General features: G+C 41.9%; 1 protein-coding gene across 4 annotated transcripts; it reads left to right on the top strand.

Annotated features, from left to right (window-relative positions):
• The first annotated feature begins 2,905 nt into the window (after positions 1-2,905).
• LOC125535184 (sodium/hydrogen exchanger 8) lies at positions 2,906-26,435 on the top strand. Of its 4 annotated transcripts, XM_048698226.2 has the most exons (23): positions 2,907-3,304; positions 3,374-3,424; positions 3,509-3,600; positions 4,422-4,499; positions 4,575-4,732; positions 5,015-5,116; positions 5,195-5,312; positions 7,974-8,026; positions 8,106-8,171; positions 8,923-8,967; positions 9,131-9,186; positions 10,216-10,400; positions 10,532-10,582; positions 10,663-10,770; positions 19,204-19,435; positions 21,126-21,428; positions 21,914-22,011; positions 22,784-22,915; positions 23,033-23,251; positions 23,376-23,582; positions 25,274-25,532; positions 25,653-25,828; positions 25,926-26,435. In XM_048698226.2, the coding sequence occupies exons 1-23, from the start codon at positions 3,154-3,156 to the stop codon at positions 26,277-26,279; spliced, it is 3,294 nt and encodes a 1,097-aa protein (XP_048554183.1). In that variant the 5' UTR covers positions 2,907-3,153; the 3' UTR covers positions 26,280-26,435. The 4 variants fall into 4 exon arrangements, with proteins under 4 accessions (XP_048554184.1, XP_048554183.1, XP_048554185.1 ...); XM_048698227.2 differs by lacking the exon at positions 5,015-5,116 and having other exon boundaries at positions 2,906-3,304; XM_048698228.2 differs by lacking the exons at positions 2,907-3,304; positions 3,374-3,424; positions 4,575-4,732 and having other exon boundaries at positions 3,543-3,600.
• Positions 26,436-27,607: the final 1,172 nt, after the last annotated feature.

The raw sequence follows: 27,607 nt of genomic DNA, 5'->3' as shown, positions 1-27,607 counted from the left end.
TGGGTTTTAAAGACCATGAAAGTTTCAAAACAAAGAAAATTCACCTAAGGACTCATCATGATGTGGATTTTGAAGTAAAGCTGTACAATTCTGAGAGCGTAACCCATTTTGGTTGCAAAAAATGGAAGCACTTTGCAAGATGTATGGTTTTGATGAGGGTATGCTTGTCACCATGGATCTTGGTGATCCTGAAATCGAGCAAGACAATATGGACATTTGGGTCCTTGTTGATACGCCTCCAATTCTACCGCTATGTGGGTTTCTCAAACATAGTTATTAGCTAATTTATATTGTTTATTTCAAAATAGTTGACAGCTTATTTCCATTGACAGCTTATTTTCATTCTTCAAAGAATGTGCGGGAGATGGTAGACAAAACCCACTACACGGATGGCTCCGAATTTACTTACAAGGAGAAAAATCATCTGGTCAGATTTTGCACTGACATTGAGAATTACAATATCTACAATCAAACTCCTCAACATTATGGTCAATACGTGCCACTAGTGCATGTGTTGAACTACGGTAACTACCATGGAGATACCCTGGTAAGATTTTTTACTATTACGACATCCGTGCATCTTTTGCATACTTCTAAAACTAGTACATCATTGCTAACTATGAAGTTATTACTATGTTTTTCAACAGATAATCCCAGAGAATTGTGTGCCTCATTTGATGTATCAGAAAGGTAGCCTTAATGTTTTGAACATACATCCAGGTCATCCTACGAATCTCAACTGTCCATACCAGATTTCTAAAAGGAATGGAGACATGCAAATCAAAAGATGGAAACAATGTATGGACAGTTGTAAGGAGGTTCTTGGAAGCAAAAGGAAGCGAAGCGCAAGAATTGGAGACAGGATGATCTCCATTCTCCACAATGGAGAGTTAGGGTCTATATTGTTTTATGCTATTTTACCTTAAAGAGGGTATTTAGGTCCTACCTAATACTGATGATCATGTGCTAAGAACAATTAAGTAGGGTTGGTTCGATGACTATGAGGATGATGATCGTATGACTTGTTATTAATGACGAGTAGAAGTTGTATGATGATGATTAGTAGACTTGTTATTATATATGATGATGCATGATGCGAGCATGAAGAGTTATTATATATCAGCAGGTGAAATGAACATGGATTGGATTGAAGTGAAGGCAACATGCATGTGGTGCATGTCGAAAGTAGTACAATCCAAACTTGATCAAGTTAGGATTAGTTTTACTTTCGACATGCACCACATGTTGCCTCACTTCAATCTAAGTCATGTTTAGGCATCGCAGTAGCAGTAGCACGGAGATAAGAGAGGACACATCTCTATTAATTAGCTACCTATACCAACCTAAATTAACCCCCAAAACGCCAAAACCACCCTCCTTTCAAAAAAAAAACCAGCCCCTGAAATGCTGACGCGTGGAAGCTTATTGGTCCCGGTTGGTGCTACCAACCGGGACCAAAGGCCCTCGTGCCTGGGCTCGCCGGAGCAACCACGTGGAGGCCCATCTGTCCCAGTTAGTATAAGAACCGGGACTAAATACCTAGGGCATTAGTAACGACCCTTTAGTCCCGGTTCCCCAACCGGGACAGATGGGCCTTATGAACCGGGACAAATGGCCCCTTTTCTACTAGTGCATGGAGGACATCATGGTGAAATACTATGGTAGCGTGAGAAATTCTCTGGGTGATGTTTTTCAGTTATTGTATGGAGAAGATGCATGGCATCAACCAATGAATCTTCATGTTACTATCGTATTTGACCAACAGAAGGATCACCAAAAACACGTGTGCAAAAAAACAACCAGATGAGACTGTATATATTCAGTGGAGGCTCGTGAAGGCCATGGAGGACATCATGGTGAAATAATATCCAGTCTCCGCTGAATAAACCATTTTCATCCGGTTGTTTTGTATTTGACGAACAAAAGGATGTCATTCCATTCTTGTATGGAGAAGGTGATATCCCCAGAGAGTCCTCAAGTTATATGTATGGTCATGTGGGCAAAAGAAAAAGGATAGAAGAGGAGTGGTGGGAAAACACTCAGCGAGAGAAAGTAGCGGGAGAACAAGGGCGGAAAACAAAGGGGGGAGGGTGGAGAAAGGGCCGAAAGAGAGAGGGGGAGAGAAAGGGCTGGAAAGAGTGAATAATGAGAGGAAGGCCGGGAAAAAGGGTGAGAGAGAAAGGCCGGGAAAGACAGGGCGGGAGAAAATGTTCGAATGCTGGAGGATATATAAGGGCAGAAAGGGTAGTTTGTCAGTGTTTTATAGCGGGCATTCGGCCAAGATTGTGCGGCATTTTTAAAAAGAAAATAAAAATACATTGCTTAGTGCCGTATGGTAGACATGCAACAGTCAGCAAACGAGGCCACATCATCACACGCGGATAACCGGGGTGAGCAGGGACACGTGTCATTGCGTTTGCTGAGTGTTTTCTGGCCTCTACTCGACAAAGCACAGGCTTTGCCGAGTGTGCATATTTTGCTGAGTATTTTTGAAGCGCACTCGGTTTAGGTTTAAAAAGTCCTTCGCCGATGACCTGACAAAAAACACTTAGCAAAGAGTTGTGCACTCAATAAACTCGCCGATTCCAGTAGTGACTAAGCGGTATATAGTTTTCCGTGGTTACATAGAGGAAATTTGACGGCCAAAGTAGAGCTAGCCAAGTGGATCGATTCCCGGCCGGCAGCTTCGATATGGAAAGAATGGTCCATTTTAGCGTGCTACCAGCACCGTTGGATAGCAAAGCATCGTATGCACACCATTTTCAAGGGAGAGTTCAATCTGTCTGATCCATATCAACATCGTCCCACCATTAGATAGCAAAGCATCATATGCACAGCATTTCCGAGGGGGAGTTCAATTCGTATGGTCCATGTTACCAAAGCATCGTATGCGGTCTGTCTCCAACGCGCACATGCATCATTCACTAAGCATAACGAAGCAACGGTCGTGAGCGATACGTAAAGCAGTGCGATTCCTCAGTTCCAAGGGGAGAAAAAAACAAAAGCGTACAAATGATCTATATATGCATGAAGCCAGCTCGTACGTGTTCTTCTCCAGGAACTGTTGAAGAGCCCTAGAGAAAAGAAAGGAAGTGGTAGTGCTGCTCTCCTCTCTCCTGGGTTTGTTCCTCCTTCCTCGGCGGCGAGGCGACGATGGAGGAGCCCGGGTCCAGCCCCGACGACGCCGTGCTGTTCTTTGGGGTGTCCCTCGTGCTGGGCATCGGCTGCCGCCACCTCCTCCGCGGCACCCGCGTCCCCTACACCGCCGCCCTCCTCGTCCTCGGCGTCTCCCTCGGAGGCCTTGGTCTGCCGCTCGTCCTTTACCCTCCGCTTAACGCCAGTTTGTAATTTGTTTTCTCTCCCCGATGCTCAGAGTACGGAACGAAGCATGGCCTGGGCAAGCTTGGAGCTGGCATTCGTATCTGTACGTAAGCCCACCCTGGACTGGACTAGACTAGACTGGATGTATACCACAAGTGCTGATCGTGCTTGCTGATCGTGCCTGCAGGGGCTGCCATAAATCCTGATCTTCTTCTGGCTGTTTTCCTTCCCGCCCTTCTCTTCGAGAGCTCCTTCTCCATGGAAGTGCACCAAATTAAGGTATCTTAACAAGGCTATCCATCCAGTTGGTGTCATAACTCATAAGCTAGCTAGCTGGTGCTTTGATACGTGAGTTTTTTTTTTTTGAGCGTACTTTGATACGTGAGTTTGCTCCTTGACGGCGGACCGCGGGCACGGTCACAGCGCGAATTGGATACAGGCCACTGCCGCGACGTGGGTGGGGCCTCATGCATGCCATTTCTCCCCCGAAAATGCTGTGCATACGATGCTAATATGGACACTTTTTTTTTACTCGTCTTTTCTCTCACCCATCGGGCTTTTGGGTTCGGGTCAGGCTTGGCCTGGCTCAGCCCGAGCTTGCCTCGGCCCGACGGGTGAACAGGTCTAGCCAAGTCGACCTTTTGTACTCGTGAAATTTGTAAAAGTTGAAATTCCTAGTTTTCTAAAAGTTCAAAATTTTGAAGTTAAAGCTGAATATTCTATAACTTCAACATTTCTGAAGCATGCATGCTTTTCTTTTGGCTGCTTTTGCGCATGCCAAAGTGATACTACAGCACGCGCCAGGTGGAATACCGGCACCAAACCAAAAGGGAATAGGAGAATTTTCCCAAAATGGGAAAAACAGTCATAAGGTGACTGCCCCTTAGTACGACCCTCGATGCAGATAATCTTTGGTAACCATAATCCACACCTCACTTTTCGCTTCTCTAACTTTTCTTGCAGTCAGGATCATAAACGTTTGTAGTTTTGGTTGTGTTAATACCTATCTCTTCCCTGCCAGTTATTTGTTCTAAATTTTTATATAGCATTACAGTTGCATGTATGTTTTTTCAGTGTATGCTAAACTATTTACTTTGCAGAAATGCATGGCACAGATGTTGTTACTTGCTGTTCCTGGTGTGGTGATCTCAACATTTTTGCTTGGCACTGCTGTAAAGGTATGTACTTGGATTAATAACAGGCTTAGGCCATTGCTTTCATTGTTCTGAGACTAGCTAGTCAATTTTCCACAGCTTACTTTACCATACGGTTGGAACTGGGAAACATCATTCCTGTTTGGTGGACTTCTTAGTGCAACCGATCCCGTTGCTGTGGTTGCACTTCTAAAAGACCTAGGTGCGAGTAAAAAGCTTAGTACAATAATTGAAGGAGAATCCTTAATGAATGATGGGTATGGTACTATGGCCCACGAATTGTTCATCTTTTGATTCTTAGACTGCATGCTTGTTTTCCTGTTTGTCTCTCTGTTCCTCTATGAGCAATTCCATTCTGGTGAACCAAATTAGAATGAGTTACTCAATATATAGATTACAAGTTTTTGTGTTATGTTAGATGTGTCTAGACATTATTAGGAGAAGCACTTTGGAATGTATGCTTCGCACCAAGTTTTGAAGTATTTATTATACAAGTACAGTTTCATGTGAGATTACTAAATGACCTTGCATTTTCATAGGACTGCCATTGTTGTCTATCAGTTATTCTATCGCATGGTGCTTGGAAGAACTTTTGATGCAGGGTCCATATTAAAGTTCTTGTCAGAAGTTTCATTTGGAGCGTATGTGAACAATATATAAGTTTGAACTAGATGATACAAAGCCATGCTACTATGCTAATCAGTATTTTCTTTGACCAGTGTTGCTCTGGGCCTTGCGTTTGGAATTGCATCAGTACTATGGCAGAGCTTTATTTTCAATGATACAATCATAGAGATTTCACTTACTCTCGCTGCCAGCTATATTGCCTTCTTCACTGTAAGATAATCTGATAACAAACATATCAAACTCTCATATTTGTCTACCAGGACATGATTTGCTCACTGTTTTGAAATAGTTCACTGCCTTAAAAAAATTCCAGTTCCAGTCATGGAATGATTGTCAAGCAGTCCTTTTTGCAACATCTGGAATGTAATTTTGCTTGTAAACTGATTTTTCTCTCTCTTGAAAAGGAGGTCAACAATCCGGGCCTCTGCATCAATTGATGCATTTTTATAGGGTTCGGGGGGTGGGGGTGGGGAGCTGAAACTCTAAAAATGAATGTTGGCTTTTCCAGTAAAAATGATGAGGAATAGAGTTCTAGATTTTAATATACCAAGAGATGGTCCAGTTGTCATTTCTAACCTAGTCCATCCAGTTTACTTTCTTTCCAGCTTTTGGACTCATTAACTGTGTACCATTAAACTGAAGTTATCATGCTTAAATCCATATGAGCTGTCATGTTTGTCTCGGATAAATAAATATCAATATTCTTGATTGGAGCTTTCATTGCTTGTGCATGACTTTTTTCCCTCTAATGTCTGCTGCAAGACAAATTCCAGACCATTTAGGGGCATCTCCAATGCGCCCCCAAAACGGACACAATATCTGTCTGCAGACCCAGATACGGGAGCCGGCCATCCAACATTGTCCCCCAAACATCCGCCCTGTTTCTTTTAATTCCGCAACACTCAAATAATAACATATCAAGTCTTCGATGAGTGAAAACATTAAAATGCGGCGCTAGTTCAAATGTAAATACTACAATCCAACTAAGTTTTGAAATAAAGTAGTTCAAACTTGAATTCAACTCGCACATATGTTCTGGTTGTCCCATTTAAGCGCCCACAAATGCTCAATCAGATCTTTCTGAAGCTGCTCATGAGTTTTTTGATGCCGAATTTGTGATGAATTTGGACAAAATCATCACATGTGGTGGGATTTTGATGTGGAAGTTGGATAGGATCACCCTTGTTCTCAAAGTGGACCTCCGGCAGGATCTTCAGCCTCATCATCCGCGACCATGTTGTGCATGATAACACATGTCATCATCTCCCACAAGGTCTCCGGATCCCATATATTTGCAGGTCCTTAAACAACTACAAAACATTTTGGAGCACTCCAAATGCCCTCTCCACATCTTTTCTAGCTCCTTCTTGTCTTTGGGCAAAGTGAGATCTTTTCTGACCAAATGGATCAGATATGGTCTCAATGAAGGTCGCCCATGGAGGATAGCCATTAACCGGACGGTAGCCCTTGTTGTAGTCATGCCCATTGACAGTGTTGTTGCACGGAAGAGCTTGTCCTTCAGTTAACTTAGCAAACAATGGAGACCGTTGCAATACATTGATGTCATTGTGAGACCTGGGTATGCCAAAGAAAGCGTGTCAAGTGCAGCGGCCCTGTCATGCAATTTCAAAAATGATGGTGGGCTTCTTAACTTGGCCTTTATATTGCCCTTGTAGAGCATATGGGCAGTTCATCCATCTCCAGTGCATGCAATCAAGAGATATATGGATACTGGCCATCATCTTGCTTTCGAGAGTGCCATGAGCCTTTCGTTGTCTGCGAAAGTTGATTCTCTCAAGTAGTGAGGTCCAAACACCTCGACCATCGTAGTAGAAAATCTGACCATGGTGTCTCTGTATGTGCTGTTGGACATACAGAGGTACTCGACCCAAAAATCTATGGCTGTGACATATGCATGCGTTTGAAATGTAGACGTGCACTTCTGGTAACCAAATAATTCAATTCTTCCTACGACACCCTTCCTCAGGATGAAGTAGTCATCGTAGGCCAGACGCCATTGTAGAGGCAATCAAACACATTTTTCCGCATTCGAAAGCACTGGCAAAAATTGTATGTGAATAGGGCATCACAGGCAAAGTAGTCACCCATCCGCATCAAATTCCCCCGTGCCCTATTTTGATTCAGCACTCGATGACCTTTAAAATTGAGAGCATGCTCTTCCGCATGCTCCGCGTCTAAAAGGACCACCTGCATCATCGTTGTTTCATCCACATAGTCATGCTTATTAGTTGAGTCGTTGGAAGGCTTAGCGTAGTTCTCATACAAGTATTCCATGTCTGAATCTGTTGCTTCTATAATAAGGGAGAAAAAACGTCACAAAAATAGCATGGGGATTTTGCCAAACACTTACCGAGCATCGTGACCCGCATGGATGACCTGCGCGCTGAACTTATAAGAGGTAAAGTAGTGGCCTAGGCAAAGCGGCGCGGCGACAGGTGGCGTGGCGAAGGTCCGACAAGGGTATGGCAGGCGGCCGAGGTGGTACAGCGACGGCTTCGGCTAGGAAGGAAGCGAATTCATAGCAAAGGAGAGCAAGGGGGAAGGGACAAAGACACGTGCTCAGGGTGTGGTTTTGGGTGGCCCAGGGGTGTCGGATTCCTACGTGGCGGAGGCCCGGACGCCTGCAAAGCACCCTAGTTCCTTTCCAGTTTGTGTGAAAACGAACACTTGGACCCATTTGCGAATGTGTACGGTCCATGTTGGATGGCAAAGTGTGCCCGAACAGCTTAGTCCAGACATATGCGGGCGATTTGAGGGTTGGCTTTTTGGAGATTCCTTAAGATGTTATCACTGATCAGGCCTCTAGTTTTTTGTGAGCTATTTTCTGTTGCTAATATTTGTTGGTATCAGGCGCAAGATGCATTGGAGGTCTCTGGTGTCTTGGCTGTCATGACCTTGGGGATGTTAGTAATACTTGTCTTTACATTCTGATTAGAATATTCTACAATCTCCCCTCAAATACTGAATTTGTGAGGTTGATAGGTTTTATGCTGGTTTTGCAAAAGCTTGTTTTAAGGGTGATGGCCAACAAATATTACATCATTTCTGGTATGTTCAAGCAATATACGCCACTCTCTATTGTCAGCAAAGATCAAAGTTCTCAACATATTATCATCATCATTAATACTCCTAGGCAAATATATTAATTTGTTCATTGTTGATCATGTATCAAATCAATACCATGAGGCCGTTCATCCTCTATTTCAATGAGCATAGCCTGAGATTTAGTAGATTTATATTTATACCATTTGCTCTCATAAATATAGTAAATGAGATTTGACTAGTAGAAGCTTGTTATTAATTTGTCTAAACTTTAGATTTGTATAAATAGTTTTCAATAACCATGTAATTTAATCATCAATGGCCTGAAATGGCATTCATAACTTATTGCCGAGTCCATAATACCAAATTAAATTGCATGATTATTTTAAACGACACCCGGAAGCATCAACAACAAATTTTATTGTTTATGGCAAAGTGTTGGTATTGCATTGTTGTCTCTTTCTTTTCAGACAAAATTTGTTTATAGAATGTACATTGGGATCCTTTAGTTCATAGTAAATTATGCATTATTATGAATTCAAATTTAAGACATCATATATTGGACTTATTTATTCTCTTGGAGTGTCTTTGTAATGGTAACTTCTATGAGGGCTAAAGTGCAAACATGTGGTAATAAAAATGTGTGCTCTCCCTGTTGGAGACACACAAGATTTCCCAATTCATGCTAGATTTTCTTTCTATGTTTTATGAGACGTGTGAACTTCATGTCTGATTACTATTTTGTACTTGTATTCAGGGAGATTGTTGCTTACATTGCGAACACACTCATTTTCATACTGAGGTATCAACAACTTTTTTGAACTTTTGTACATATATAAAAATAATACTTTCTGATATTTTAGTTTTTGCCTGGCTAAACTAAACCATGCTTGCTTTTGTTTGGTACGATATTGTTTTTAATATGGATACTTCCATAATGTTTAATACATCTGAATTCCCACCAGTGGGGTTATTATTGCAGATGGTGTACTACAAGATAATATCCATTTTGAGAGGCATGGTATGGATATTCATGTATCTGTATATACTTTTCATTGTTAATCAAAAGGCACTATGTAAGCACTTCCACTAGACTTCCACAAGATTTTTGTTTGTTTTCTGCTATCATGTGTGAAATCATTTTACCATTCATCATGGTATTGCAAATAAATAAATACATGCCACATATGTTTGGAACTTGGGCTTTTAAGACATGTGCTGTTTTTTGAGCTTCTGCACCATGGGACAAAACAAGCTGGGTGGAATGTATCGACTCTGTTGAACCCCCCCCCCCCCCCATATAGTAGACCTTTCTTACTTGAATAAAACTAGACTTTTGACCTTACAACACCGACATGTCAGAGACTCAGAGTTTAAAGATTATTTTGAATAGTGAAAGTAGTTGCGTAAGTCCATCAGGTTATGCGTCTACCATTTACAATTTGTGCATTTCTTTATTTTTGGGGTATTTGCGGGGATTCAATTTTGGTAATGTGATGGTAGTTATCTAATACTAGACTTACTAGTATCAAAGGCCTCGATAATTTAACTTCATAAATTTATCTTCTTACTATTTGAGACATATCCATCCGCTTCTGTGAAATTTGGATTTTGTTGTAGAGACTTGTTCAAGAGTTATCAAAGATCAATCACTACTATGTTTCATGAGCTTACGAAGATCAATTCACATTTGTTCTTAGATCGGGTTGTGTTAACATGTTTTCATCCAACGTGGGCTACTTATCTACGGATTACTTCTGACCATTACCAATTGTTTTTTTAAAGTTTACTAAATTTTCCACGAATGGGTTATAGATCATTTGTTTTTTATCCATTCATCATGTGCCACTATCATCATGCTTATGATGGTGCAATGTGTAATCTTCCTATTCATTATGGCCACGAGTAGTCAAAAGTCATTGGACAAAATCCTCTGACAAGTGCACACAACTGACTGTCTGACACAATTTATTTCCACATGGAATTACAAGCTTGGTTCTAACCCATCTTTGTGTTGTCCATATAAGGCTCTTATCTCTTGCTATTTTAGGTACTCCATGGGGGTTCCTTCTTCTCCTCTATGTGTATGTGCAAATATCGCGTGCATTGGTTGTCATTGTCTTGTATCCATTGTTGCGTCACTTTGGGTATGGCATGGACGTCAAAGAAGCAATAGTTCTTGTTTGGTCAGGGCTGCGAGGGGCAGTTGCTCTATCACTCTCTCTATCTGTTAAAGTAAGTTAATTTTCTTGCGCCAATGCCATCTATCGTCACTCATCTGTTTTACCATTATGTTTGTCTACATCTTTTCTTAAACTAACATGTTGTATAATTTTCAAATATATTTATTGGAATACTTTTACTAGCATGCTAGTGATGCAGTTCAACCTTATCTTAAACCAGAAGTTGGAACAATGGTATATGTCCTTTCCTTTTTCCTAGAAACTACATATGAAATATTCATTCGAGCTTCGTTGATATTATAAATGTTTTGCAGTTTGTGTTCTTGACTGGTGGCATTATGTTTCTGACATTGACTATAAATGGTTCTACCACACAATTTTTGTTGCACCTACTTGGTCTTGGAAAATTGACAACAACTAAGGTTAGCTTTACAAGTTATCAAATGTCATTTTTTTCTATAGACTATGCCTAGCATGAATTTTATTTATTTATTTGTGCATAAATCCATAAAAGAGGCCATTCTTAAAATTCGGAAAAAATACTATATGTAGCATGTGTATGGCATATATATTTAAGGGACCGACTAATGGCCAGATGACTAAAATTTCGTCTTGGTCAACCACATTTTCAGCTGCCATTCAATTCATATCAAACAAAACAAACAACCATATACAACAAAAACCAACTGACTACAATTTTGATTCAGTTTATTTCCCTCACACAACCTAACTCGTGAATTTACTCAGAAAGATGACCACAATACTAAAAAATACCAATTAGGCTGAAAAAGTCTACTCCGCGCTAAACCGATTACGACTTCTCAAAGGCAGAAAAAACAACAACAATGTTCTTTCAATAGAAGAAAATTCTAGGAATGGGTTACTTGATAGAAATTTGAACAAATGAAAAATCAAGGTGAACAAGATAAATGAATCATGGGAGTAGATTACCCCTAAATTAAATAAATACAAATCTAAAATAAAATGAAACTATGTGTAACATATTAGAACATAAAAAATCCCACTTTCTCGAGGATTTTTAGTCCCACTAGACTTGCATACAAAAATGAAATTAAATAAGAGAGAAGAATGAATGAAAAAAGAAATTGTACTACCCATCAAGAAGAAAGGGAATGAAATAAATTTAAAAAGAATGACAAAATCTACGCATAATTCATGCTTTTTATATCATTCAAGAATGTGCATACAATGGTAGAATTATTCAAAATAGAATTTGCAAAGAAGGAATGGATTAGTGGCATTTATTTTTCCCCTTTAAAGTAAAGAAAATAATTTTTTGCATACAATGTACACATAAATTATTATTTTATAATATGCAAGAATAAGCAAGTAATAGTCATTTCGCAAAAAAGAAGTTTTCTTAGAGAGAATGAATTAGTGGCATTGGTATTTTTATTCAAGAAGAAAGAAAATAAAAAATGACAAATATTGACACAATTTACACATAAATTGAGCTTTTTCATAATACACGATAAGAAGCATATAATTGTGGACTTTGTGCAAAAAAAATCTAAAAAGGAATGAATTAGTGGCATTGGTATTACCCTTTAAGAAGAAAGAAAATTAAGAAACATAAAAAAATAAAAAAATTTAAACATAAATTATGGTTTTTATAATATGCCAAAATAATCATATAGTAATGGACGAATTTTTGCCAAAAAGAAAAGAATATGAAAATAATATGGAGTTAATTTGTGGCATTGGTATTATCCTTAAGAAAAAAATATGAAATAAAAAGTAAAGTAAAATTTAAATAATGAAATCTTTTGAGGAAGAATGAATTAGTATAATTGGTATTGACCTTTAAGTAGAAATGAATTAAAAAATAGTGAAATTGTTAGCACATAATTTACACATAAATTGCATGCTTTTAGAATTTGCAGGGATAATCATATAGTTGTGGAATTTTCGCAAATAAGAAGTTTCATGAGAAGAATGCATTAGTGACTCTAGTATTAACCCTACAGAAGAAAGAAGATGAAACTGAAATAAAATCAGAAAATGAAAATTTTAAGGAATAATGAATTACTAACATTGGTATTACGTGTTAACAAGAAAATGAAAATGAAAAAGCAAGTCAAAATCATCATAATGAACTTTTCTAAGAATGAATGCATCGGTGACATTGGTATTGCCCTTTAAGAAAAAGGAAATTAAAAAAACATTGAAAAAAATTGCACACAACTTTGCACAAAAAATAAACTTTTTGTAATATGCAAATAATAAGCATATAACAGTGCAATTTTCGCACTCGAGTATGATTTACACACACATTGTATAGTATGCACGTATAATTACACAGACACAAAAATCAAAGTAATGAAGTTTCCAAGAAAGAATGAATTAGTGGCATTGGTATTACACCTTAAGAAAAAAGAAAATTAAAAATGACAAAATTTGCACACCAGTTACACCCAAATTACTTTTCTTATAATATCGTGAATCAACATATAATAATGGAATTTTCTCAAACAAGAAGTTTGCTAAGAAATAATAAATTAGTGGCATTGGTATTACCCTTAAATAAGGAATACAATAAAACAAAATGAAAACTAACTCAGAAAAATGAAGGTTTCCAAGAAATAATGAGTTAGTGGCATTGGTATTATTCTTTAAGAAAAACTAAAACTAAAGTAAAACTTAAAACAAACTAGCACACAGTTTTGTATTGAAATTGCATTTTTTATTATGCAAAAATAATAATATAATAGTGCAAATTTCATTCTAATATTTTGTGTTTGTTTATATACATTAAGACTCACCCAACATCCCAAAAACACCGATAAAATGGAAAACCTAAAAAAAGAAAAAACTGTATAAAAACAAATTAAAAATTTGAAGACAAAGAGGAAACATGTAAGGGGCTTCAAGCCCAATAAGAAAATCGACTAACCCCAAACGGGGGCAAGTCGAAAATATAGACCCAAAAAGGCATGAAACAGAATAAAGGGAAATAAGATAGCATGAATCTTGACAAAAGAATCAATGATGAGAAAATCGACTTACTTAGATTTAAAAATCAGGCTCTTAGACAGCACGACCCCGCTCGACGGGGCTGTCCTTGGATGAAGGGGCCTTGTCTGGCAGGCTGGTTGCTCTAAGGAGGGCACTATATCAAGTTCTTGCACTGCACGACAACTAGCCAGTGTTTCATACATCATGCTGATGGCAAAATGGGCAGTCGGTTGGTCTAGCAGTCCACGATATGCCAGCTTGTCTAACGTCCAACGTCTAAGTTTAGCGGCGCTCATGAATCTCAGAAGATCGATGACACATATCGTGGCATCCAAATTGCCCGCAAACAGAACCGCATACCAAGAGCGGGAAGAATAGGATCCATCCTGGTACTAAGGCCAATGAATAGTGTCTTCCAGAGTTCCATGCCTGACAAAACTCAACGGATGGTCTAATTAACTTGGTAATCCAAAATGACTGGAACCAGTTGAGAGACTCGACATGTTCCACATCACCCTGGGCCATCGCCTATGCTACTGAACCCTTGATGGCCAATTGAGTGCCTGCAATCATCCAGGAATGAACTGCTCGAGCATAAAGTTTCATGTAAGCAACGACCATATCTTTTTTCTCGATAATGGGTTCTTTTTTGGAGGAGCTGAAAAAACCGGTTTCCCAGTTTTTTGCACTTTTTCTTGAGCTTTATAAATGGTTTTCAAATTCAAAAAATTTGACAAGCAAAATATACTAAATTTAACCCATTGTATACAAGAAGTATTTCCCGCGCTAGTCAACACGCCTCGTTCTAGCAACTCGGATTCGAGTCTTTATTTCTGTGCCTTGAACTAAACCTTTTTTTTGCTAAGCTTGAGTACCTCTAAAAAATATAGTTTGCAAATGGGGACTTGATCTCGCAACTTTAGATAATAATTTGCGCACCCTAATGGTAGGCCAAGAGCAGTGTTACAATAGAATATGCACACAAACCTTATTTGGCATTATCTAGTAGTTTAAGTTCAAATTATTTCAAACGATATCAAATTATCACTTGGTCACTAGAATTTCCGGTAACAGGTTTGGTTAGTTGAATTTTTGATGGGGAATAAAAGAAACGCTAGCAACGACCATGTATGCTGGCACTCCAATGCATGCCAACAAGCTTGGGAAGACTGTCGTCAATCCATTCACCATGGCTCTAGAGAATATTTTGATTGGGACATGGACGAGGTTCCTCGGTCTAAGCTCCCACTGGCCTAGCAATGGACACAAGAAAGGCCAGTCCCAATTAGGATTTTGCGTAGACCAAACTCCTCATGCGAGAGAGTCCTCGCTTCCACAGCCACGTCTAAGTTGTGGATGACTCAAAGGGTTATGATGATCGATAGCTTGATATTACAGGTTCAACGATCACTTCAGGTAGTCAGGCACTTAGTCGTGGTCCCGTGCTTGGCACACAACATGAGGTAGGGGTTACCAGTCAAGGGCATTAAGTGCCAAGCAACAACCACCGTTTGTTGGAAACCTTCAGCCTTGGGCCAAAAGCACTCAAACCTAAAACACTTGCCTAGTTGCATGATTGTGTGGAGCTCGAGGAGGAGTGGGTGCAGCTCTTCCCACTCCAATGTGGAGAACACTCTATCGAGTTTTCTAGTCATGTGATCATGCAAGTTAGACCAAGTACATCACACCCATTGAGATACACTTCCTTGAGCTCCACCGCATTTAGGGCCTAGCGAAACCTGACCATCCTTCACCAACTGATTGATTCCATTTTGTCTAATGGGTATGGGTTGACAATCTACACCTCATAATAAAGGGGCTATTACTTCTAGCTGTATGTCAACGAAATTGCCTCCAAAGTTGCAAAATATTACACACTGATGCCACAAGTGATAAAAAACGTTTCACACAGGGGTATCCCCGCCTGGGCCGGCCCATCCAGTAAGAACCTTCTATACTGTGCACTGTGCGCTGGGACAAGACACATAGCGCCTCTTTGGGCGGGCCCATGTCCGGGCGACCTGTTTTGTAATTTTTTTGTTTTTTGTTTTTGTTTTCCGTCTTCGATGTTTTCAACATTAAGTAATTTGGGACTTCAAAAAAGTTCACAAAATTAAGAAAAATGAGAATTTTGAAATATTTTTTAATAATTCATGATGTTTAAAAAAATTTGTGTATTAAAAACTGTTAATGAAATTGAACAAAATTTCACCAATTCATAAAATGTTCATGAATTGAAAAATATCCTAAAAATTCAAAAACTTTTCGTGACTTACAAAATAGTTTATTGATTCGTAAAATGTTCGCTGATTCAAAAAATGATCACATTTCATAAAATGTTCGTTAAATAATAAAATGTTCATGAATTTCAAACATTATTCCACCAATTTCCAAAAAATGTTCATCAATTCTGGAAATGCTCGCCTATTCAAGGAAAATGTTTTAAAAAATGTTCACAATTTCTTAAAAAATGTTTGCAAAAAGTACAAAATTTTCATGAATTCAAAAAGTGTTCATGATTTTAGAAAATGTTTGAAAATCTGTAAAAAAAAGTCACGGATTTGAAAAATGTTCACGATTTCAGATATGTTCACCAGTTTAAAAAATGTTCATGATTTTCAAAAATTGTTCGCAATTTCACAAAAAAGAGAGTGATAGTATATCTGGGTGATGCAACAAAATGTGGTCATGGCCGTTGGAGATTATGATTTTTTTCTCCCGTTGCAACACACGGCCCGTTTTGCTGTGAGGTGTTAAAGTCCCAAAAATATTTTACAGTTTGAAATCAAAATCAAAGGCACCTTTAATCTCCTAGAGAAAGAGATTATCCCGTCATCGTCCTGGAGACTGTATGCTCCCGTGAGCCACCAATCAACACCCTCGACCAGGTGAATGTGACTTAAGGAAAACCCCAAGGACAAGAGGATATGACTACGCGTACCACACGATGAGGAGTGTCGCACAACTTAGTTAAAAATAACCTTCAATTTGGTTTCCTGGAAGCATATAATAGTAGCATTGGAAGATTATATGACTTGAAAGATAGCCATGCGCCGAGACAGAGAATTGAGGACCCACACATTCCACGCTAGCAGCTTGGTCGGTGTAGAAGTCATCGAAATGTCTAGCACCAAATCCAGCAACGCTGAGTATCAATGTCACTGCTGCAACCACAGGTGATAGCCCCAAGAGCAGGAGGACAATCAGCTCCTAGCCATAGAATGCTACGATTGTGGTGAAGTGCAAGGACTCAATGTCTAGGAGAAGAGGGAGATATAATCCTACAACACTTTGTCTCCGATGGTCTCACCTTGGTGCACTAGGTTTAGGCAATAGATTAGCATGCGATGTTCTTTGCTGATCGACGATCCTCGTGTTGTTCCTAGGTAGCAAGTCCACGAGCTACTAGTTACCACACAATAGGCCTCCTTAAGATTGGATCGAGGTCTTGGTGAAATGCCGCCACCCTAGAAACGGGCGATGACCTGGAAGGGGTGGGTGTACGCGTTCTTCTCGAGGACCCCATCGGCTAGTTTAAACATGGCTCACAGAGAGGCAACCATCACAACCGATCCCACGGTTGGAGACCCCACTTTTGAAGTTATCAACTCCTGGGAGGGCCCACCAAAAGACAATATGGAGATTGGATTTGCCGACTCAAAGTTCATCCTATAGGCCCCACAGTTGTCAGCACCAAAGCCGCATCCACGCCCCCTAGTCAGAGGTAGAGAGCAACGGCAACAAAGGCTAGAGGAGCTTCTCGCGAGTAATTAGGCTTGGGTCAATGATCCAAGATACACATGAAGATGTACACACCAAGTCCTCTCGGCTGGTCATATCGATATGTACGAAGTCACTCCATGGTGCATGATGAGCCAAGGATGGACTCTGCCATGGCGCCACTCCAAGCCAGCGGTGGAATTCCCTCTAACCACAATAACACACGAAAGAGCATTGTCCTACCTTTTTCGGCAGTGAGAATCTCAACGTGAAGCCATCTCTGTCAAGAGTTTACTCATCCAGAACCACGCCTCAGGACACCTTTGTTGGAGACACCATGAGTAACTATCGAGAAAGCCACGTTCCCAATGCCGCCCAACATTGGAGCACCACTACCCCGACTTGCTTGAAGGAGACTCAATGCCTGTCACAGGGAACCACAACTATCAAGATCCACCATAGGACACTTTTGCATCTCGTGTCGCCGAGCGATGGACGATACATGTGTCCTCCTAGGGCAAGAGGGAAGGATCACCCGAGGAAGGCTATGGCACTGCCTGCATGGGAACGAGAACTGATGACTTGGACGGTGGAGGGACATGCGCGGAGATTACTAGACAATGTTGAGTAGCCTCCTGAACCATAGTCCTGAGAGGGATCACGTGGCGTGGTGGGACAGCGGTCAAGGGGGCACCAAAACCGTCCACGCCAACTGGCAAGCTGGCTCCTCATGGCGCGTAGGAGCAACGATGGCCGAGCACTTTCTCACTGGAGACACAAAGGCTGACACCCCAAGGGACATGCGATCTGGGCTACGGGCATGATGCAGCAGACACGTTGTCCCCCTCAAAGGGGTGTGGGGGCGGTTGCACTCGTAGGTCGTGTGCCTAGGACCGCCACAACAAAGACACTTCGTCCCCCTAGTGCACTCTTCAACGAAGTGATCTTTCTCCAAGCGGTTGAAGGGTTGAAGCACATGCCTTCTAGGTCTTGTGGGAGCTCTGACCGGATGAACATGGAGGGGAGGGTGGCCTGCTATCGGCGGGAACAACTCTGATTAAGGTGGTTACACTTCGTCTACAAGGGGTCTCCATCGGCCGCATGAACCAGAGGCAACGTGTCTGGACAAACCACACTGAAGCAAGGCAAGCCGACGATGCTTGCACCTCCACGGTCACCAAATGCATATAGGTGGCAGACCGTCAGAAAGCCCACATGCAACCTTGACTTAGGAGCTAAAAGCCAATGAGCCACTGTGGAGGAGCTCGAACTCATGCGCATCCACATTGGGGTGCCGGGGGCTGCGTACCAGACAACATCTCATGTGCTAGGGTGGGAAGGGGGCAAAGTTGGTGGAAGTCGCGGCCGAAATGCTCGACAGCGGTAGAAATGGGTGTCCACCGCTGCTGGAGTAGCCGATAGCGGAGGATGAAAGAGCTCTTAAACTATTGAACTAAATGCAATTGAGCCCCTATGATATGTTTAGATCTTGGGATTAAAGGTTTAGCTTAACTATACATTTGCATGCTTTGGTGACTTTTTGAGAACTAAATCAAGGGGTGCTTCAGTACACATATAGTGATGAATCGAGTCATTGTACATAAATAATATGGCTGAGAGTACTAGCACACACAAGGCATTATTTAGAAGACAACAAGGCACACATGTTTATTTTCCCCACATAATGTATCAACTAGATTTATTTGCTCTCCACTAGGATCAAACCTATGTCAGCACAAAGATGCACTATTCTCAAGATGTTGGTTCTGTCTATTTGTTTCTTACAATGTTTCTAGTTATTTACAGACATGGAGATCACTCCAAATATCTATGCTAGATTTGTGAACTTTACATGAAAAATATGAAAAAATATAAGTAATATTATGTATTTTGGTTGAACCCTTTGATCCCTTGTAGCTTCAAAAGTTCTTCACAGCCTTCCATTATTATTATTATTATTATTATTATTATTATTATTATTATTATTATTATTATTATTATTAAGACTCTTCTATTATCTACTCAAGGGTGTATAGGTTTGATATGACTCTCACCTTGAACCAGAAACAAAGCTAGTTTGATATCATTGATGAATATGAAATAACATAGTTATGTTCTTTTCATGCCCAATTTTCTAATCTGATTTCCTACAACTGTAGCTTGGTGTATTGAAGTATACAAGATATGGGATGCTAAAAAAGGCATTCGAGGCTTTTGGTGATCTCAGGGATGATGAGGAACTTGGGACAGTTGATTGGATTACTGTGAAGAGATATATCACATGTTTGAGTAACTTGGAAGATGTACGAGCACATCCTCATGATGTTCCTGACAAAGATGATCACACACATACCATGAATTTGTTGGATACTCGAGTGCGGCTTTTGAATGGTATGCAATTTAGTTGCCTGATAACATGCTGATTAAATTTGATGTTTGGTTGATTGCTCCCCTTCCCTTTGTTTTAAAAGCTAACCATGCATTATTAATGGATGAGAGAACAAGCGAATTTTAATATATGTGAGGGAGTGGAGGATAGATAAAGATTAGATCTAGATGGGTTAATTAGTTAGGTAGCCATCTAAATCTACACCTAGTCCTAATTAATTTTTTAGATTTAGAAATAAGAGGTGATCTAGGTGAGAGGGAGAGTTGGAGCAAAGAACAAGGTGAGGAGCAAGAAAGTGAAGGAGAGGAGGAGGAAAGGAGAGGGCTCACATGTGTTCGCTGAGCCCACTTCGATTATTTAAGTAGAGCTATTAATGGCTTGCCTCATAGTGAGCACACAACTAATAAGCAACATACTAACTAGTGGTGTGCCATCAAAGGAGAGTACAGCTGGACCCATGCATATGTTACTAGTGGCGTGTGCCGCAAAGTGACACGCCACTAGTATAAGGCTTACTGGTGACGTGCCGACAAAAGGCCCCACAACCAGGAATTGGGGTTCAGAAGCTGGCCCGACACCAGTTACTAGTGGCGTTCCTGTTACGCCACGAGTATTCCTCGTAGCAGTGGTGTGCTCCAAGTACCACTATTAACTTATGCCAGGACGGACTGCTGGGTACCACTTACTAGTGGCGTGCAATTTTGTCGGCTCGTGACAGTGATGCTTAATTAGCGGCATGTGCACATCCGAACATGCCACTCGTATTTTGTGCAGATACCAATGGCGTGGCACTTCTGAGGTGCGCTACTAATGTATAGTTCCTCTATAAGGGTTTCTACACCAGTGTGAGGTGCTTTGGACCTGTGGTAAACCACTAACTTTTTTAGTAGGTTAGATGTGCAATTCAGGAGTTCCAAGGAGCTAGATGGCAAATTTTAAAGACCTACAGTATATCTTATTACATATATAAAATGTTATGTATCAATTTTTGCCATCAATATCCTATCGAATATCTTGCGGTAGCAAGCACCCACAATTTTACCATACGTTTTGCCACACACACACACACGCACACACACACACACACACAATGTTACTGTACATGATTGTAACTAAACTGTAGGCTCTCGTTTAGTTCTGGCTTGGTCATACTTTTGGTACATATTCTCTGCATGAATTGGAATTTGGATTTTATTCGGGCCAACACATCACTCTTTTTTATGTGGAACATATTTCATTAGCTATGTTAGGGACTTTTGGTATATATGAGTTTTGCGTATCTTATTAACATTCTGTATCCTTCTGTTTGCCTTTTTTTTGTTCTTGAGTTATTACTTAATATTTCGTCATTGATTTTACTTATCTTGAAATAGGTACGAGTATATGCAATTTCATACTACTACATCTGTTTCATTGTATCTATCTATGGTCCACCAATGAGGCACTAAATCTTAAAGTTCATGAGAAGTCTATGCACTCACAACTGTTCAACGACTTCCACTGCATTTAAGTAGGGTCGCCAGTGAAAATATTGCTATAACTACACGGTTATTTACTCAGTGTATAAAAGATCACAAAACCACACTCATAAAAGATTTTGAAACAGATAATTTTGAGGCCATGTACAATTATAGAGAATGGAGGGAGTAAACATGATTAGTTTAAAAAGATTACAGCAAATATTTCTGTCAGGTGTGCAAGCCGCCTACTGGGGAATGCTTGAAGAGGGACGAATAACTCAATCTACAACAACTATTTTAATGAGATCTGTTGACGAAGCTAAGGATCTTGTTTCTAGTCAACCATTATGCGATTGGACGGTGTTGCGGTCCAATGTACAATTCTCAAATTACTATAGCTTCCTTCAAATGAGCAGGTTGCCACAAAGGCTTATCACATACTTCACAATAGAAAGATTGGAGCTAGGATGTTACACATGTGCGGCATTTCTCCATGCTCATAAAACTGCAAGGAGACAACTACATGATTTTCTCGGTAATATCCTTGACACTCTTTAAATGTTGTCCTGTGCTAGTTTTATACTATTTGTTTGGCCTATAAAGTCCTGAAAAATGTACAGACAAAATTCTATCTCAGTAGTTGGTGCCTATATGAGGAATGTTATGTGTGAGAGTGTGCGGACATATTCTTGGCGTAGGTGTCAGCTGTTGTAGTTCATATAAGTGGGAAGAGAGAGTGGAGGGATTGCTTTCCTGTAGAATCAGTCAGTTACGGCATTTAGTGCTCAGACATGTGAGGTGTTGAGATAGTGTGATATATCTTTCATCGCAAAATTACCTGGTATAGCAACTTCAAAATGTTTTGAGCTTATCAAGGTCGAATCCTGAACGACATTATTTTGTAACTACCATGAAAATGCTGTCTGAAGTCCCATTTTCACACGGTTTGGTGGATACTGTCGATAAAGATCCTAATCCACTTCACCATTTTAATATTTTTATATTCTTCTTCTTCTTCAGGTGAAAGTGAAATTGCAAGAATTGTGATCGATGAAAGTACTGTTGCAGGGGAGGAAGCAAAAAAGTTTCTAGAAGATCTTCGTGTTGCATTCCCTCAGGTTGTGGTTACAATGTTCTTCTATCATTTCACTCAAATTATTATGGGCTCATTAATCATTAGCCTCTCCAAATCTTGATAAATTCGTTCAACTAGCAATCTCCTGCAAAACTTGATGATGAAAGCACACTGTCTGAACTAAAATGGGACCAGTTCGCCTTGGGCAGCTCCCTGATTTGTGGGGCTGTACAATTTTCGGGTTTCTTTTCTTGGTCTTTGTAGTATTTTATATTTTTGTTTTCCCTGTTGTTGCCTTTTGTTATTTGTTTGGCTGCAAGACCTTCACACTGTTGGGTGTTTCTTCTAATACAAAATAATGCGCACTTAGGTGTGTGTTTGAGAGCAAAAGTTTGGGAGTAGTTCGGATTTTAGACACACATGTACACAGATTCTTGCATGACATTGAAAGGTTGGGTGGCTATAAATGGTTAGATATAGAGTTCGGAATGGAGGGATTTGGCAATCATTTTTGAGGAATTGTCCCTTCTTTTGCAAAATTGATGTAAAATTCTTCCCGAATTGATGTTCTACATTGGCCCTAGGTTTATAAAGCTTTATAATACGTCATTTTGTATTTAAAAAATAGGTCTGTAATAATGAGAAAAACTCCATGACATGAATAAACTAAGGAATGCCATATTGATTAAAAAGAATACCCTCGGTGTTCCTGATAATTCACTGTTATCATGCTATCTAGATTCTTTTATTCTTTTCTCTTGTTTTCTGGAAGGACACTATTATCTAGTTTCTGAAGTTATTTCCACAATTTTCAGGTGCTTCGCGCATTAATGACTCGACAAGTAACATATGCGGTATTGACACAGTTGAGCGAGTATATTCAAGACCTCAGGAAGACTGGGTTGCTGGAGGCAGAGGAAATGGTCCATCTCGATGATGCTTTGCAGGTAGTTGGAATATATGCTTTCATTTCTTATTGCATGCGAAGTGAAAGTGAATCAATCTCTCTGGTTTCAGTTCACAAAATGCAGCATGTTAACCCTAGTAAATAATTCACTTGGCAGACAGACTTGAAGAAGCTTAAAAGGAATCCACCGATGGTGAAAATGCCAAGAGTTAGCGAACTTTTAAACTCTCATCCTTTAGTCGGTGCACTGCCTTTTGCTGTTCGTGGTCCATTATTAAGTAATGCAAAGGAAACAATAAAAGGACATGGACAAATCCTTTACAGTGAAGGCTCAAGGCCAACTGGTATATGGCTTGTTTCGGCTGGAATAGTAAAGGTATGTTTCTGCCTCAAGCTAGAGTCAAGACCGCTTTAGTACATTTTAGTGAAAGTGTGTATATATACTTTCCCACTCTGTATATATATATATATATACCTCCCCTTGCCTCCTTTCTCTACAGTGGACAAGTCCTAGACTAAGCAGCAGACATTCAGTGGATCCAATTTTGTCACATGGAAGCACTTTGGGTCTATACGAGGCATTGACAGGAAAGCCTTATATTTGTGACATTATTACAGAATCGGTGGTGCATTGTTTCTTCATTGAAGCTGAAAAAGTGGAGCAATTGCGCCAGTCTGATCCTTCTGTTGAGGGTTTTATGTGGAAGGTACCCTCTCATCATGCTGCCTACCCGTGTATTCATGAACATTTATAACGCTTGCACATTTCCTGCACTGCATAATCTTTTTTTTCTTTTTTTTTCTATAGTGGGAGTGAAGTAGATTTTTTTTCGTGGTTCTCAATAGGGTTTTGAATCCTGCTGGTTACTGATTGAGAATCTTGTAAACCTGTAATGGGAGAGTTTGCTTAGAGTTTCTTCTAATTTTGAATATCTTTATAAAAAAGCAGGGCAATCATGCCTTTCCTCTAAAACATGTACGAACTTACAATACCCGTTGCAACTTGCTTGGGTTTTTGCTTCTCTTCACCCAAATCGACCATCACAACTTATTACTATGGGCACGGGGCTTCACCAGATTGCTATCAAATATTATTACCAGTGTGCTCCACTAGGTCTTGCTTATGGAACCGCCCCTCCTCCTCCTCCCTCCCTCGCTGCCTCCTCCTCCCTCCCTCGCTGCCGCCTCCTCCCAACCCTAGTCGCCCCTCCTCCCTTCCTCACCGCTACCTGAGGCAGCCGCCGGCCAAGCCCGGGGCGCCAAGGATGGTGGCGGCGGGGCATCGGTTGCCCTGCTTCTGAGTGGGGAGTCACGGATCTGGAGCGGCGGCTTCATTGGCAAGGCCCGGCCAGCTAGCAGCCGTGCGGGCAGTGGATCCAGTGTCCCGGCCGCGCGGGCGGCGGGATCCCGTGGTCGTTGGCGGCCGGCGGCCGCTTCTGCGGCGGTCGGTGCGCACGATCTGGCGCCTCCCCTCCTCCCCTGTTCGGCGTGTGGGCCAGCCTGGTCGGGCCGCGCTTCCTCTTGGTCGCCGGTTCTGTACAGGAGGCGCTGCTGGTGGCGGAGATCTAGTTCGAGCGAAATCCCTAGTCGGCCATGACCGGCCGCGCCGACGGCGACACCTGAGGGCTCCGTTTCCATCCTTGGAGGCGTCGGTATGGACTGATCTCCTCACTTCACCTTCCCCTAGGTCTCCCGGGCGAAAGCCCTAACTTTGTTGGGCGGCGGCGGCGCTCACGACGCTGTTCCCTTCTTGAAGGCGCCACTTTGGGAACCTTGGGGTTGGGTGACGCTTGTGGGTGGTGGGCGACGACGGTGGTGCGGCCCTATCCTAGCATGGATTTACATCAATTGCTTGGAGATGGACTCGCGTAGGTGGAGGTCGTCGGCTGGCGTCAATGGCGAAGGACTTGTCAAGGCTCGCGTAGGTGGAGGTCGTCGTTTGGCGTTGTGGTGGCGTCGATGACGGAGGACCTGCCAATGTTGTCACCTCAATCTGCTCTGAAGATGAACCAGTGGAAGATGGCGGCGACGACACATGTGAGTGCGTCGGACCGGTTTGAGCCCCGGACCCGGCAGATGGTTCGGTCGGGCCCTCCGGCTTTAGATGTTAGGCTTAGGTGAGAGGTCTAGGTATGTGGCTCAGCTTGCACCCTTCATCATTTGGATAGGAGTAGCGACAGATATTGCCAAGACGGCGGATTCAGGCATTTTGTTGTTCTACTTTGTAAGATCCTCGAGAATAATCAATAAAATGGCCGCATGCATTTTCCAGATGCAGAGACCGGGGGTCATCCTCCTTTCCTAAAAAAAAACTAGGTCTTGCTTATCAATGTTACCTTTTTTCACATAATTTATATCTAATAACCCTCAAATTAATCATTCATACGTGGAATTATAGGAAAGCACTCTAGTTATTGCGAGGATTTTTCTCCCTCGGATATTTGAGAAAATGGCAGTGCATGAGATGAGGGTTCTCCTTTCTGAAAGATCTAGTATGAATATCTACACTAACGGGGAAGACATTGAACTTGGGAAGAATTACATAGGCATCTTACTGGAAGGATTTCTCAAGACAAGGAACCAACATCTGATCACACCTCCAGCTGTGCTACTGCCATCAAACACTGATTTAAACTTATTTGGCCTACAATCTTCAGGTTTTCAATATTTTTGCCGATCGAGCAGTTTTTGTTTGTTTCCGAAGCAAAACCCGCTATTTATTTTATTTTATTTTATTTTACATGTACTCGATGACTCGGGTGCTCATTTGTTTACAGCCATGAACCATATAGACTACTGCTATACCGCACCCAGTTATCAGGTGGAAGCTAGAGCAACGGCCATATTATTTGAAATAGGCAGGCCAGATATAGAGGCCGATCTGCAAACAAGTGCATCGTTACTGTCCCTGTCTCCGACCCAGGGACCACCACCAACACAGAGCAAAGAGCATGTCAGTTTTTTCTTCTATCTTGTCGGTTTGCTCATAGCCAGTTATGATCTCTGCGTGTGATCAACGCAACTGAAAAAGTGGACCATCTCATTCACAGATGGATGACATGCACGGTGCTCAGCGACGACCAAGCCTCCATCACGCGGAAGCGAACCACAAGAACATCGCATCCTATCCCAAGGCACCTTCAAGGATGGCATCCAGCACGCAGCTGCCTCTGCTTTCTGTGAGATCAGAAGGTTCCAATGCGACGATGAACACAACATCTGCTCTTTCTCCGGCACTTGCGCCCTTTCCGCCCCTAGCAGCAGCCCGACAACGCAGGGTGGTAGTGGCGGAAGATGACAACTCGAGCGATGAATCTGTGGGGGAAGAAGTCATCGTTAGAGTGGACTCTCCCAGCATGCTCTCCTTCCATCTGACCTCCAGTCTGCCGCCATGGAGCGACTGATGGATGCAGGATGCACGTACCAGTATTTTCTTCTTTCTGCATAATAATTGTTGTGACCAATGGCACCATGCTGTTCCCCGAAAACAAATGGCCCCATGTTGTATGTTTATTAGTACACATGTAGAAACTACGATAATAACGTGCACAAAACTTTGAGCAGCGATTTTTTTTGTGAGAGCTCCTCGGATGTATTTTTGGATGAAAATTTGCAAGAACCTCAAACACTTGATAAATATTTATGGATGCGTTCCACCTGGCGCTACTGCGGGGATGCGGGGCTTGGGGCCACGGATGGCTCACCGCCATGAGGACCCCATTGCAGCGACCGAGCGGGGGCATTTTAGGGTTTCGGGAGGGGATCTCGCACCTACCACATCCCATTCCAGTGCGGGGACTGCCGATACACACCTTGAGAGGCTCTTCGGCCATTTCTGGACCAGATCCAAGGCCCCCCCTCCTCCCTCATCTGATTCCTTCTAGTGGTGGCCGGGGAAGGTTGGCGGCGATGAGCGCTCGTTTGCTCAGGTCGTCGGGGAGACGTCGCGCGCACTGACTCCTCCGATGGCGGATCATGGAGCAGGCAGGTTCGGGGGACGACAAGAGGGCGCAGGCCACGGCAGTTTCGGAGGAGGTCGGACGCAGGCACCGTCGAGCCAGGGGCGGAATCTGGTGTGGCAACGCACGGATCCACCTCCCCCGCCTGGCAGCAGATCCGTGGGCGCGGGCTCGGGGACCGATGGGAGGCGGCGGCGAAATCCCAAGGCAGCGGCGCGAGGGAGCAGTGGCTTGACCCAGGTTCCAAGACGGCGTCGAAAGGGGGAGCTCCTGTTCCTCCCGCTGTTCCTACTCGTCAGGACAACAAAGGCACAGGCGAGCTCTGCCACAACTGCAATTTACCAGGTCATTTTGCTCCTCGTTGCCCCACTATTAGATGTGAGAGATGCAGTAAATTTGGGCACATGGCACAGCTATGCCAATCTCCTCGCCCGTGGGAATGCATTCCTATGATGTGTGGATTTCAGTCCCCTGGCCAGGGTTTTTTCTTCATCCCTGATTGTGCCTATAGTAAGCAATCCAGTGAAAAAACCAATACTGTTGTGATTACTGTTCTAGAGGGAGATGCTTCTGTTAAAGAAACAGAAATTCAATGGTTTTTTCTCTCAGAAACCTAAAAAGTGGCGTTGTACTGCTCGCCAAATCAGTCCTACTCAGTTTGTTATGAGATTCCCTAATGCTCGTGAGGTTGAAAGGGCGTGCTGTTATGGTAAACGCCTCCCGATCCTGGATGGCTTTGTGATTGTTTGTATCTCCTCCTGGTCAGCGTCGGT

The sequence above is a fragment of the Triticum urartu genome, chromosome 2A (assembly GCF_056163025.1).
Source record: "Triticum urartu cultivar PI428250 chromosome 2A, HENAU_Tu73, whole genome shotgun sequence".
NCBI classification, from domain to species: Eukaryota; Viridiplantae; Streptophyta; class Magnoliopsida; order Poales; family Poaceae; genus Triticum; species Triticum urartu.
The sequence above is the reverse complement of the archived record's forward strand: the minus strand, read 5'-3'. Positions and strand labels throughout refer to the sequence as shown.